The following is a 15,953-nucleotide window of genomic DNA, read 5'->3' as shown; positions in this document are numbered from 1 at the left end:
AAGAGCAGGGGCACCTTTGACTTTCCCTTTGCTTATCCACATAGTTCCATTCTGGGTTATGAGAATGACGGTGATATCATAAGACGTCAGCTTACCCATCCCAATTTACACTGCTTGGCTGAACTAGGCTAATCTGCCTCATGCAACTTTAAAATTAGTTTTATGCTTCTGTGGATGGAACTGGGACAGGGGTATCAGATTAGACAAGACTCAGCCAGCAGGAAACCATTACGTGGCTCTCATGAGGAGATCCTAACTTATACGCAAGGGTTACACAAGCAAGTATAGTTCTTTTAGCTGTGTGCTGATAGGCTGGAATGTATTTATGTGTAACACAAATTTAGCAATACCGGTGCTGAGATAGAGCAGTAGAGGAAGTTCATTAATAAAAAAAAAAGAAAGAAAAACAGCATGCTCGTCTGTATTAATGGATTTAGAATGTTTTCATTTTTCCGAGTGGCAATACTGCCCCACTACTGTCTCATCTGATCCGTTCCGTGTGTGTGTGTGTGTGTGTGTGTGTGTGTGTGTAGGTGGGGGTTGCATACTCATGCATGCACTTGTGTGTTGCCAGGCCAGCTGGCAGAATGTAGGCCATGGAGGCACTGCTGCACCATGGCATGCACTAACATGGATATCACCAAAATCCCATTCATTACAATATCACTCTGTGTGTCCATCCTTTCTCTCTCTCTCTGTCTCTGTCTCTCTCTCTATCTCTCTCTTTCCCTCCTTGCCTTGTATGTCTGTTCAGTGCATTTATTTTGGGTGTTCCTTTCACACTGATTATTCATGTGTTTCTAAATATCCTTGAGCCTTTTACCTCGCACCTGTGTTTCTATTCAGTCCCCTCTCTCTGTTTTACTCAGACATCACTGTTTCTTATTCAACCTGGCATCTTTGTCATTTGTCTGTTAGTCTTCAGTCCACTTCTTATGTAACCCAGCACTGTGGAAGAATGCAAAAAAGGTTTTTTACTAAACAAACAGTTTGATGTAACACTATAGCTGCCAGCTTATACAAGACTATGATCTGCAATGTAGTATATCATTAAGGGAAATTCTGCAACAGTAGTTAAGAGCAGGGGCATACTGGAAGCTTGGCAGGCTCGCCGTGGTCTTGAAATGGTTTGGATTTAAGGCCAATTCATCATTTTTGCTCCATGTCATCATGCATCTCCTTTAACTCTAAATCTACATTCAAGCAATGCTGCCATAACCTAAAACATAACATTAAAAATGACTGTGAATCTATTTGTAGAGTTATGAGCTCTGACATTTAAGATGTAGCATCCTTCACTTTATTTTATAAAAGTAATGAAGTTCTGACACTAGTTACTGTGTTCAGGTTACTGAAAACATTTTCAAAAATATATTTTCTGAAAAGAAAATAATACCTTTTTTAAGTGAGCTGAAAGTTGAATTTAAGTGTTGTTTTGTCAACTAATAACTCAAGTTTTTCCCTATAAAATAAAAACCATAATTTGTATATTTTTTGCAGTCAGTAAGCAAGACAACATTAGGGCTCGATCATTTTATTCATATTTTATTTCTGGTAAGTAAAAATTTTATAGTTTTCATATCAGATTTGTAGGATTAATCCAACTCTCATCTGGTTCCCAGGAGGAGCAGTGGTTGGTTGTGTGTGTGTTGGTTGCTCGGTCGGTTTGTATGTGTATTCTGTTTTTGTGCAGTGCTTAAGGGAATTACGGTATGCACTGTTTAGCCAGGCAGAACCTGAGAGCGCTGGGTGAAGGGGGTGCAGCCTGCACTCTTTCACCAGGCAGCACAGTTGAGGTTACACAAGGGTGAGATGGCTAAATCTAGTAAAATAAACTCCCCAAAAATTACTGTTCATCAAGTTTAACATGAGAAAATAGTATGTAAGTGTTAAGTATAGTCTAAACTTACTATACTACTTACATACTTACTATACTATATTCTATGCTGTATAGACATGTAAATGGTAAAGATTAAGGTTTAGGATTAGGAAGGTAAGCATACTGTGGTGTGTAAATAAAATCATTTTGTTTTGGTTAGCCTCAATTTCGTTCATGTTTAAATAAGATAAACTTAAGCTAAAACTTTAAGCATCACTCAAAGTCAACAATCCTCTTGCTAAGTGACGACTGAGTTGAGAATTCATCGTGACTCACTGAAGTTAAAAACAACTATGAATGCCCAATCTAGCACCCCGATCTCTGCACTTATTTTCACTTTCCAGAGAACCATTACTACATTACCCATTTCTTCTCAACCTTTATATAATTCTTTTGTGATGGAGAAGTTTATTATAGCAGCCTGCATACAGAGAGCCTGTATTCACAATGTTTAAATAACTTATCTTACCAGAAGCTCTGAACAAAAATACCACATTCACCTATTGTTGACATCAAAGACAATGAACATGAACAGCTAAATTGCCATATCCACTTTGAAAGGAAGTCTAACTTCATAAGCAAACATCATATGTTGAAACAAGTATTTTACTGGTCTGCTAGATTAATTTATGTTAATGTGCACAGACTCTCACCAGAGGTGCACTATTTGGATCGGTGTGTCTGACTAATCCCTCATTCAGAGACCTGTGCCAGGTCAGAGCCAGGACAGTGCCAAACCAAAAACCCTGGCGACAGACTTTGACAGACATTATGTCAGACTGGGATGCTAGCAGTTTAGGACCTAATGGGAAGGAATCATGGTTGGCACAGCACAAACAGGACATATAGGAAGAAAATGTTTAAAATATTCATGGTCAACAATGAAAAGACCAAAACCAACAATGAATTGAGCCTATTAATGAGTCGTGCTTGTGCTGCCAAAGCCCTGTGCCACTGACCTCTATTGTCCAAAAACAATTAAAAATATCAATGAGCCACACTGCTGAACTGGGTGACATGCTTCTTCACTACATTGATTATTTTTCTTTGTTAAAGTTCTTTTTTAGTTTTTTCTTATTCAAATCAAGGGTCTAAGGACAGAGGATGTTGTATTGCTGTACAGATTGTAAAGCCCCCTGAGGCAAAGTGATATTGGGCTATACAAATAAATTAACTTTATTTGACTTGACTAACATGGGCACTGTAGTTTATTTTGACTCAATCCCACATACACCATCCTGCTGTTGTAAATACTCACTAAAGCACCAAATGCGTATTAATTCTCAGCTTAAAATAGTCACCAACAAATGCACTATTTAGTCCTGTTTGAGTAACATTTAATAGGAAAGTATTTCACCTTTTTAAAAAAAATTATGTATTTGCGACAGTTTTAAAGATTTACATATTCAGTAGAAATTAATTGGCGTGGGGCCACTGAAGTCAAAACATAATGAGAGATGGACTGATGTAATATCAAATAGTTAGAATATACTAGTCCTTTGATGTTTTTTTTACCCCTTTGATAGACCAAAGAAAATCTCCTTTTTACAAAAATGATAGATAATACATGCAAATCTATCCAAAAACAAAACAAAAAACCACAGCATAGAAAAAGAGATTGTATCTCTAAATATCATATTGTTATAAGTCACGCTCCTCTTTACTCTTTAGTCCCATTGTCGCACAGACAGGCTTCTTTTCCTGCATGGTTCAGACTCTGTGCTTCCATAACAAAACCAATCTTCCAAGCGTTGACAGTTAATTACACTGTAGGGCTACAATAAAAAGCCTGCCATCTTAACTTTGCTTTACATGAGTTGAGAGTCTGAAATGGAAAGGCTGTGTATGAGTGGCAGCTGAACAACATTTGAGATAATGAGTGACAGGACAATTAGTGTTGATTTTGGGGATATATGTTTGTATGATGATGTGGTAAAAACCAGTTTGAAGCTGCAGTAATAATGTATAAAAACGGCTCTATTATAAAATATATATTATATAATATTATAAAGATATTCTACCAACAATACAGGATACATGGACATTCGGTCTAATTTGTAATGTACAAACTCGAATTTGTGAGTGTGTAGGATGAAAATGTGTTGCTTGTACACAGATGTGGTCTATTTGTAGATCATTAAAATATTAACAATGAAAGAAAAAAATGTAAAACACAAAAAATTATTAATTTATTGCCTCAAATGCTTACCGTAGCAGAAGAAGTGTGTTTGGATAAACGGCGCTTTGTCTTGTAATTAATTAATTACATAGCAGTGAATTTGTCTAAGTGGTTTTTCAGTTAGTGTAATATTGTTATTAGTTTTTGGAGATTAAGGATGTATATATTTTCTCTGAAAATATAAAAAAATTAGTGTTTGAGAAACTCCCTTAGCTCTGCCTTCTTATTTTGGCTCGTGTGGTGTGTCAGCGGAGACAACTGACCCACAGTGACATGTACGTGTGTGTGTTTTTGACCATGGCTAATGCATTTCCCCCCAACGAGCTTACGATGTGGGTCAGGTGGTCTGTACAGTATGTGCGCGGAAGCAAAAATAGCAGAACAGCCATTGGGCTTGTGGTTAAAAAACTGTGTTATCTGCATCATACACACACACACACTTTTACTTTTCATAACAGACAAATGCTAGCCCAGACATACTATGCACACACACACACTTTTCCAGATGGCAAGCTACGCCTTTAAATCAGCAGATTAAAACGTAAACAATGTGATTAACATATATGGAAGGGGCCAGACATAGAGGAGGGGGGTTGTTTTATATATTGTAAAGTTGCTCTAATAAATACTGGCTGTTAATTTTCGTGAGTGAGCGTGTGATCATGTGAGATGATGTGTTGGAGAGTATGTCTGACATGCCATGCATCTGATGCTTATTCTGAAGGGTAACATTGTCCGCAGGCTTTTATCCACTTGATCTGACATGAAGCATTTGACCCAATAGCTTACATACATGCTCAGTTTTGTGCTGCACATTCCGATCCTCTGACTTTGTCAGCTACACCAATTTGACATCTTATTTTCCTGTCTGAAAAGATAGTTAAATTGGATGGATGAAAATCACAGTCATGGATTTCAATTAATTTAAGTCTATTGTAATAAACAAGTGAAATTACTGGTCATCTCTGTCTGTCTGTCAGTCCCTCTCCCTTTTTCTCTCACTCTCTCCATATAAAAATAATAATAAGAAAAATAATAAGAAAGAAAACAGTAAAAAAACCCAATACAAAACAAAAAAGCCATCAAAAAACACAGTGCGCCATGTATTTCGATCTGTTGTATACTTAATGAGTAGTGCTCGTAATGCCAAAGCCCCAAATGAGTGAAAACACCCACACAGGTGTTTTCACTTATTCTGGCTAATTAGAACTTTGCTCAGGTTGAAGTTGAGTAGACACACCGTATATGTGAGGTCACCAAACTTCATGAACCGATAACAGGAATTTTTTTTATGGAAGACATTTTGACATGTTGCAATATGAAAAGCACAGGTGTGAATAATACAATTAATGATGGCTGACTGCCATTTAGCTACTTCAGTTTCAGTGCCCTGCTATTGTACATGGTTGCTCACTGTCACACTGTCATTGTTTACTGGGGCATTTAAACAGAGGTATTGTTAATGTCAGTAACACCTGTGCTTTTCCTACTATGACAAGTCAGTCAAAATGTCTATAAGGGAAAAGGCATAAAAAAAAAGGTCAGGACAGCCAGATAAAATCACTGTATGCACAGTCTGTATACACCCACACAGTTCTCAGACAATAGACTTTGTCTTTGTTAGGCAAAATAAGTAACACCTGTGTTGGTGGACCATGGGTGTGTAAGTAATTTAAGTGAGTAATCGAGTGTATTTTATCTTCTGCGCAAGAAAGTCTGGCCACAAAAAAGGCCTGGCAGACTTTCTGTGAAGTAATACGTGCACTGCATATTCAAATAACAGAAATAAGAATTTTACATAAATTGGTGTGAAATCTTAAAGAAGGATCTCATGTTCCTTGTCAATCAGAAAACAAAACTACAACTGAGTGAAGTGCAGTCTGAGGCCATTAGAGACAAGACAACCTCTGAGAATGTGATGCGTTGTTAGGAAATTGTAAATGAATCTGTTGATGATCTCTGCAGTGAATTAAAAGACTGCAGATAAAAAAAAAGACATTATGGACCAAAGTATTCAGTGAAGAAACCAGAGTAACCCCACTTTAGCTGGCAAAAGGCTATGGATTTATTTTCAGTGTGTTGCTTTGAATGCACAATGTAGGAAATGTTGCAGTGATGGTAGGCCATGAATAGAATGAGAAGTTTTTTGGCAGACTGCAGGGACATTTTGATCACTGGAGAATATCAAGGGTCATTAGAAAGGGGACATCTTCTAACTAGTCACAGACAACCATTAGAGGATGCTGCCACTTGTGTAATCCAAGCTCTGCTTCACAACCGTGCATCTCTGCAGACTGCAAACCTCCAAATAGCATAGGCTTTAATCTCAAGTGGGTGGACACTTCCATGTGTTGGGGGTCAGACGCAGTGAACCTAGACGGCTGAAAGTCGTCATGGACACGGAGTAAATTAGATTTAATATCCTGATGGGCAGACACATTGAGCCTGCAGAAGGTGGGTGGGACTAAGCAGGCACGACTGGGGGGAGTGTAACCGCCAATAAGGGGAGCACTCATGTGGAAAACAAGTATATTCCCCATCCCGCCCATTTCGAGTCTCTGCTCTGCAAATTACAGCACACGCTGACAGTTCTGTGTTGGATGACAACACATTCCTATACTGCTAAGAACATATAAAAAAAAATGTTGCATTATACTTACCATAATTAACTTGTCAATTATGTGGAGTTAAGAAAAAATCATAGGCAATATATAATACATAAATTGATTCAATCTAAATGTCAGTATCATTGTTCATCCCTTTTTCCTTAAAATGTGGCTGTTCCCCCTTTACAGAGAATTGCAGCTGTGATCAGCTTGAATTCATTTCAGTTACAATTACTCCATCACAGTCACAATGACAATTTAACACCGGAAATGAGTAATAAAACCTCCATAGAAACCTTTCACACCTCTCTATAAAATACAATGTGCTCGTTTGAGGTACAAGGACACCCTACCGCTTAATAAAATGGTCAGAGTTGTGCCTTTGGATGACCAACTCCCCTTTTGTTCCATTTTAACCATGCCACTACTTAAAATGCATGATTTCAGGCCTGCTAAAATCTCATGCCAAGTGTAGCTTGAGCACATAAATATCATGATCGAGGTGATTTCTTATTCCCGTTTCCACTGGTATAAACGAATGACGAGCCTAATGAAGGAGTGATTGTGAAAGTAGATGATTTGATGAATTCGATGAGGTACCATCGAGGCTGGATATGAAATAGCATCCCAGTTGCTGAATATTTCTATGCCTGCCCTCTTCAAATCCTTTTTACAAATCTCTATCAGACAATCATGAAACACTTTGAGTCGACAGACAGCAGACATAATCCTTTAGGGATGTTGTGCCTTGCTTAGGACAGAAACAGGAAATTAAATGCTTCAATCACTGTCCGGCTACCCAGTATGCCCATCACATTGTCTTGTTCCATGTGGCATTATGCAGTAAATGAGTCAGTCACTCAGAGGTTGTCGAGGTCATGCAGAATCAGAGCATAAATACCTTGCTGCATTTTAAATTTGAATGTTACTCTTGTGTCATGTTTGAAATGTATTCAGCTTTGGGCTGGTAGTGTGCAGATAACTCAAGCATAAACAAAATACATTCCTCTCAGGAATCAAACTTTATGCAGTGAGCATATAAAGTACATTACCTGTGCATCTATTTTCAAACTAGATTTTTGTATTACAATATGCATGTGTCCTACTTTTCTGCTCTCCTTTGCATGACATAATAGGGGTGGACATTCTTTTTATTATATCCCCATTCAATAAAGTCACTTTTCAATAAAAAAGTCCTAATTGTTGCTTATTATATCAGTTTTTGTTTAGACTCAGAGAGCGGTTGACTCAGCTATTGTATTTGAAGCCACAGTTTGTGGTGGTATTGTTTTGGATAGCGTTGGATTGTAATGCGTTCCTGTTATTTTTTCCACCTCCTGCAAACCAAACTTGGATAACACAAGCTGTGCCCTCTCAGAACTGTATTGTGGTCAGTTCTTCTAAAACAGAAGAATGTGCAGTAGATGTATCTAAGACTCCTCACTTCTGTCAGATCTAGAAGGGTTTCCTTTAAGTCATCTACACATCAACCATACCATCTGATTTTATAAACCATCTATTGAAAATTCAGTGTAAGGAAAAAATGCAGCATAATGAGGTTCATAGCATCCCGTAGATGTTTCTGTCCACTGTCTGTACAGATTATTTTGTAAAAGGAAGATGTAACTCTGTTAGTTATTAAATAAACTCACCAGCAGACATGTAACCCACACTGTCAATTTTAAAAGAATATCATCCACAATGTTTGTCCAGTTGTATAGGGTGTGACTTGTGTATGGGAAATGGCAAGATGGAAACATAAGTAAAAAACGAACACATTGAAAAATCTTTAAAATTATTTAAAAGTGTTATAGCCACTGATCATTAGTTGGCCTGAATGATTTAGTAGAATTTCCCTGAAGTCCTACAGGGGTCATCTTCATCCTCCAGTATTCCTGTTAAATAAAAGTAAGACGTGGAGTATTTGACCTCTGAAAAGTGATGGAAAAAGAAAGGCACTACACTAATACAGAACTACACACAGCTGTTATTATCCTGTTGGACTAGTGGAGGATGGAGATGATCTTCATAGGCCTTACGGGATAAATTATATTTTGAAAGGTTGCTGCCTTCAGTAATGCCTCTGGAATTTTTTTACAGAGGCTAATGTACAACCCAGTTAAACATTGAATGAAATTAACAAAATTCAAATGGGATCTTGGTGATGACAGAACAGCACGTCTGTACAAATAGTCACAGAAATAACTTGCAACACAGTTGCAGAAATCGATCAGTCTGCCTAATATTTAAGACACACTATAACTGTGACACAGTGTAGTATAATGGCCAATCTGATGAAAGAGACTTGTTGCGTGTGGGTGGAGCAGGTGAGCCCAAATACAGAGACAGGGACACCATAGGACTAGGTATTTCTTAAAGCAGACCAGGGGAAACTAGTACTGGTAGTTGAGAAACCTGGGCTCTGGCTGGTAGCTTGGAACCTGGGGCTGAGGGAGGCTGCGGCAAGTGGGGCAGGTCCGGATTGGAATCTGTGGAAGCTGGGTAGAGAAAGAGTCCTATTGCGGTGAAGCAGGGCTGACGAGACGAGACTACAAGGAACAGTAGACAGGGACGTGAGCCATAGCAGACGGGACTGTAGGAAATGGGAGAAAAGGTCAGGATAGGGAAAACAGGCAATGACAAGAAAACATAAATGCAGGCGAAACTGCTTGAAGCACAGACTGACTGAGCAGAGGCTACGATCTGGCAGTGTGGATTTGGCAGGGCTGAGTATAAGTAGAGGTCTTGATTATGGAATGGGTTGCAGCTGGTAGGGCTCTGCTCTGACTCCAACACACTCAATCAATCACACACACACAGGGCGAGAGAGGGAGAGAGCCACTGGAGAAGTGGCAAAAGGTAGAGAGAGCCAGGACCGCGGCAGGAATCGTGACAAGACTATATAAAAGAACTGAGATTTATCCAATATTTTAGGCTTCAGTACCCACTTTACATTTTTTTCTTTTCTTGAGGATCAATTTGTCCATTTACCAACAAAAACACCCTCATGCACAAATATAATAGGCTCACTGCTTTCAGTGTAGTGGAGAGACTGATGTTTTTATCAAAACACCCATAAGGCTGATGATTTTGTTAACAGACAGCAGAATGAATGTTTTTATTGACACATACTCTGATTTAAAAATAGAGGAACACAATCATGCTGTCCTCACTACAAATATAAAACCTGAACTTATAATAACAATAAATAAAACAGATTAAACAATATTGATAACCTAATTAACCCAAAGTAATAATAATCAGACATGTTAGTCCCATTTCATATTTTATCTGCACCAAAGTGAAACTTAAAAAAACGATGACGTCATAAACCATACTTTTCTGAATAGATGTATGAAGCTTGAATTCTGGTTTTCTACTTTATTTTGCTATCTTTGTTAGTTACTGGTTCAGCAAATTCCAAATTTGAGCAAAAGGTAGAGTCTGGGTGGAGCTGAGATGGGGTAAGCAAGCAGCAACCATAAAAGCTGAGTGCGGTAGGCTGAGACACTTGTCCACCAACAAACTTGTCCCCACACTTACCTCTTAAAAGACCTTAATATCTTATTAGTATTATAGTACAATTTCAAACTGCTCCCATAATGCAAGTTAACACAAATGAGTTTAGCTATCGAGACCTTATTACCTTATATACCTTATATATATATATAGACCTTAGTTATTTCCATTGAGAGATTTCTGTATATATTTTTTCTCTGAGCTCTTCTCACTGGTTTAAAGTGGGCCTCATTTGGAAAAAGGTGATGTCATACACTTTTTTGGGCTGTTTTATCACTGTTTTCACTGAGTTTTAAAATCTTAATAAATAATAGATAAAAGGCTTTTTTTGGGAGTTTGATTGCTGCTTATTTAGACAGGTGTGCGCTTGTGGTTGCTATTCACATCATGCCATACCGTTTGTAACACATCCATAAATGTAGCAATGCCCCAACAAGGGCTGTGAAGCAGAAGACTGCCAGCAAGCAAAGATGATGCAAACAATGTAGAGTTAAACCTTAACTTACCAGAAAACTGCACAGGGCACCTTTAAGTTTTTATGGACTTATAATTTGAGAGAGATGTAGGTTTACTTGGTCACCAAATGTGCATGTACATGTGATCAAATGTGATTTTGAATAATGTACAGGCCTATATGTTTGCACTGTAAGTCCGGCATCATTACTGAGTTGTTGTTTTCCTTACATGTACCCAATTTATCTTTAATTCCCATGAATTGGTTAAACCCAAAAAGTTCATTTCCCAAAAAAAATCTTTTAGCTCTGTTTACTGGAAACTATGCTGCAACAAGCAGCCTCCCCAACATATCCACTTTTTAAATGTCAGTCATGCTGCATTATTCAGACCTCTGGTGGTGTATAGTTGTTTTGCTCTCATGTGAGTTTCTCCCTGTTACTCTCATCTCTGTATCAACTCCTCTGTTGTGTCTGTCTGTGTGTAGAAATGAACTTGTACAGACATAGTCCCACTTGTACACTGAGTCCAGTTTGTAATATTCCACTCTAATTGTTCAATAAATCGAAGCCTGTGTCCAGTCATTGCCAGAACGCTCTCCAATTGACTGCATCACTTTCTAAACTAAATAGTGTGAGGGTTAAAGGGGGACAGACACATAGTAGGAGTAGTAGAAGAGGTGTATTCAACTCATACTGTATATCTAAAAATTCATTTTAATTTAATTTACTGCATACTTATTTAATCAGGTGTTTTGGAGAATTCAATATCATTCCCATGTGATTAGAGGAGAAATCTTCTGTCTTTTTTCTATCTTTATATGACTTAAAACTTTGATCTTTTGCTGCACTATGCTTTTAATGCATGCAGTTGCATTCAATTTAGAGTTTTTATGTCTTTTTTGTTTTTATACCCTGATCCTCTGAGAAAAGAAGTTTCATTCAGCTATAATTTGACTTGACTTAGATGCTTTCTATTAACATAGGGTAATTATTTACATTCACTGCAACTGAGTATGGGTTTTGCTGTGCATGTGCTTTTTGGAAAAAGCAAAAAACTATTTATTTTCAGTAATTTAACTTGTACTTCAGTGATATTTTACCAATGTAGGGTCCTTTGCTCTATTCAACATCTCATTTATTACAAAGTACTAATGTTGTTGACTGAAATTACAGTTAAAGATGCAGTCTTGTTTGAATTCTGTCTTCTGCTTTTTGAAGTTGTAAGGATCACGTCCAATGCCATCCTTTCTGAAAAACTTGTGTATCACTATATTTCAACACAGTTGGCAAAATACCACCATATTTTGCTATTGTCAGTCAGATATTGTACTATACAAGCACTGTGACAGCAGATTCAAATGTTCTGATTGGATGTCAACATGGGTTAAAAACGTAGCAGCCTGTCATCCACGCATCACTGTGTTAGTGTCACAATGTCTTCAAAAGCGTACCTTTGTCAGTCCACGTACGTTAATCTCTTAAGACTGTGTTTGTGATCAGTGTTAATGGTTAAAAAAATATTTTCTGATACTTGAGGTGATCTTAACAGACTTAAACAGTGAAGTGGAGGCAATCTCCTCCCTATTTGGCTTTTCCACCCCCTCCATCAAGTGTTTATTTGTTGGTGGGCGACAGGAGGTGAAAAGAGGGACTGGGTGTCAAGTGAGCGAGTGGTGCAATGAGGGTCTTAGGCAGAGTCAAGGGCTTTTTCATTCTGGCTGACTCAGAAGACTGCCAACACCTTTTGATTTCTTTTCTTTACTCTTGCCTTTTTCATGTCTTCATTTTCTGCCTCTTTTTGTTTTTTCCCTCTAGTTAAATTGTCTGTCTTTCTTTAATCTTCTCGGTTTCTTACTCCCTTTTTTTTTTTTTTTTAACTTTATTCTTTTTTTACCTCATTCCCTGAATTTATCCTGTGTATGCTTTTCCCACTGTCCACTACTTCCATCTCTTATTGTCCCTCTTACTTTCCCCCCATTTTATGTCAGTCATGCTGGATGTTTCTCGTTGCCAGCTGCTCCACGTCTCTCCCCTCATGCCCTGTGTTACTGATGTCTTACCCAGACAAAAGGCTCCTCTCCTGGGCTTGACGCCAGCCAGGTTAGCCCCTCTTCTTTTGACAGACCCCTGGAGTTTTTAGATTCACAAGTGGCAGAAACCTTTTTTTTTTTTAAAGCCTCTGGGTTACCATGGTAACTGCAACTATGAGATTGGGCTACATACTCTGGGGTTGAAGTACAGGGTTCAGAGGAAAGTAGAAACTCAGTCCAAAGGTTTGAGAGGTGCTTCATTTTCTTTTCCGCATGTGGACTGCCCTAAGTATTTTTAATCAGATGTGTGTCTGAGTATGTGTGTGGTGTGTTTTACATATACTTTTGAGGAGTGACTCTTGAGATCTTTCTATTCTGGTGAGGGTATTGGGGTTGTGATGACACAGAATTTTGGATACCCTTCAAAGCGATTTTGGGTTGCCGGTTAAAATGAGAGGTTTAAAGTGACAGTTAGGGTTAGCACTTGGTTGACTTCTTAAACCCTGCTGGACTCACAAGGATTCATCATTACAAATGCATGTTTTACTGCCAGGCTTTGTGTAGTCCCACATAATTTTAGTGTAACATAAGAATAGAATGATTTATATGACTTCCATATCAGGTAGCAGTAAAGCCATGGTGTCTTGTAGCACATCAAGTATTGTGCTTTAGTACAATTTTGAGGTAGGCCACTTGTCTTGTACTCGTATTTCTACTTCACCACATTTCAGAGTCAAATATTGTACATTTTACTCCACCACATGAATTTCACTGCTATAGTTAGTAGCTGCTTTTCAGATTATGATTTTACATTAAAAAAAAGTTTAAATACAAAGCATTTGTTAAAGATTAAACTAGTAGTTCGCAACCTCTTTAACCTCTTTGACTTGTGACCTCGGCAGAAGCTTTTGTTCAAAGCCAAAAACCAGCACTTACTGCATTCAGAACTAAGAGCTTGTGTTTGGATCCATGTCACGTTTCGGATGTCTGTGTTGTAAAAAAGAAATTTCCCCTCTTAACTTCTCAGATCATTTATTCAAATAACTGTAGAGGTCCAAAGAGGAAAAAATATCTACTTACTTACTCTACTTACTTAAAAATGCTACTTATGCATTGATGCATCTCCAATCTAATAATGTACATTAATAATGTAATAATGTACATAATATATATATATATGTATGTGTATGTTTCTATGTAAATGTAATATATGTATAATGGTAGCTCAGTCACAGGGGCCATTATTTATGCAGAATAAATACTTTTACTGTTGATACTTTAAGTAAATTTTGCTGCTAATACCTCTGTACTTTTACTGAAGTAGGATTTTGATTGCAGGACTTGTAATGGAGTATGTTTGTTGTATTGGTACTTTTATCTAGTTAAAAGATCTGACTAAACAACACTGGTGTCTTGGATTGGAATATTTTATCTAGAAGTAGCGTGATAATTGTTTTTCTTACTTTAAGGCTTTTAAACTTATGCTGATTACAAGGTATGTGTGTATGTATGTAATGTGATTATTACCACCTTTCACAAGGTTGACAAAGGTTGCTTATCCACTTATACTCCTTAATGTGCTCAGGGGCTGTTAGGACTTGGTTGGAAGAGTTAGAAAACCAACATTTCACAGTCTGGGGGTAGGATAATTTCTCTCCTATGGTGATGGAGGTAGGGGTGTGTTGGAAGAGTATTGAAAAGGGATAAGCGGGAGGATAGAAATACTAGACAGAGGGACAGTGGTAGTGGTTGAAGGTGGGACAGTGAGGTGGCTCTGTGTGAAGTTTTAGAGACAGAGAGGAAAGTGAGAAATGTAGAGAGAAAGATGATTATAATAAATGAGAGATATAGACAGATGTAAATGGAGAGAAACAGAGAGAGAAGGGAAGAGAGAGAGATCTACATTTTGGCCCAAAGCTGAATGCTGCCCTTATGAGCAATAGTTAAAAGGACACTGAGGCGTGAGTCCCTGTAACCATAGCAACTTCCCAGGAGCCCTGTGACGGACGGATAATAGAGTGAGAGAGGAGTTCCTTTTCTCTTCTTCACCCCTCCCTCCCTCCTCGCCTCTCTCTCCCTCCCTCTCACTTGTTCTCACTTCCACTCCTCTCTTGGGCAGTTTGTTGGATCCTCGCATCTTACAGGATTTTCCTTGACTCGACTGGCCTGTTTTTGCCTTTTATGTGCGCTCTGAAGTTTGAATCCCAGCCCAGTGAAGGCTGCTCCAGACAACTGTTGCCATAATTGCTTGTTGTTATCTCCCTGAGTCACTTTTATGGACTCTCAGAACTATTTGAGGACTTTATTTTTGTGCATCCAGAAGGCTGTTTTGCGTTGGCACAGGAAGAAATGTGCTCCAGAGGCACTGTCTCAGCCCGTGATTCCTTTGTCTACATTTCAGAGGCTGTGCTGTCAAACCATGGTGCTGCCCCCGAGACCAAACGCCCTGAGAATATGCAATGCTTAACAGTAAGTATTATCAAACCTTTCTTTACTTTCTGTGTGTGTGCATGTAAAGCTTAAATATGCTTACATCCTTAGCTTTTTTTGCTCTGTGTGTGGGTACATGTGAACTTGAGCAAAAGAAATATTTTGAAAGTTTAATGGAGAGAGTAGACATGTACATGAATGTCAAATAATGCTATTACTTTAATGGAGTATTTCTCTATAAAGGTGCAAAACTGATTTATTTCTTTGATTTTTGGTAGTTTATGTCTGCCCTTATGTGTTTTTGTCTACTGTGTTTGCATATGCGTGCACAATGAATGGATAGGCCTATATGAAATAGTTGACCCGTGACATCGCACCATGTCCAAGAAACTCATCATGCATAAACATGCCTTCAGAAAGATATTTACTGCGTGAATTCCATGTTACACATCCACAGCAACCATAGCAACTAATTGAATCATGCATTTGAGCTTTGAGCAGTGAAAAGAGCAAGATGTCATTTCTTGAAAGACAGTGTTTGTCAAAAAGCTGTCTTGCATGTGAGTCACATGTGGAGCAGAGTGGTTTGTCATGAGAAAGGGGGAAGGAGAATTGCGAGGTCGGATGTGAATACAGTTTTCCTTATCTGCTTGTGGAAATCACAAATTGTTTCCTGTGTTTTCCTCTTTCATCCTTTACATCTTGTCTCTTCTCAATTTTCTCAAGAATTCTTAAGAATTCCTAAGAATTCTTAGTCTTTTTTCTCAATTTCCACATTGTTGACTGTACGTTAGCCATGCATTAATTAATAATGAATGAGGAAGAGCACTGATACCATTTACAGAGACACAGGAG

The 15,953-nt window shown here is 38.1% G+C and overlaps 1 protein-coding gene across 2 annotated transcripts in view; it reads left to right on the top strand.

Annotated features, from left to right (window-relative positions):
- The window catches only part of rgs3a (regulator of G protein signaling 3a), a 157,487-nt gene that overhangs the window by 34,363 nt on the left and 107,171 nt on the right, over positions 1-15,953 (top strand). For both annotated transcript variants that reach the window (XM_067573934.1, XM_067573937.1), the window contains one exon: positions 15,070-15,137. In XM_067573934.1, the coding sequence (XP_067430035.1) occupies positions 15,070-15,137 (68 nt within the window). The remainder of the gene's footprint in view (positions 1-15,069; positions 15,138-15,953) is intronic.

The sequence above is a fragment of the Thunnus thynnus genome, chromosome 19, assembly GCF_963924715.1.
Source record: "Thunnus thynnus chromosome 19, fThuThy2.1, whole genome shotgun sequence".
NCBI classification, from domain to species: Eukaryota; Metazoa; Chordata; class Actinopteri; order Scombriformes; family Scombridae; genus Thunnus; species Thunnus thynnus.
Note: the sequence above shows the minus strand (reverse complement) of the source record. Positions and strands in the feature narration are given on the sequence as shown.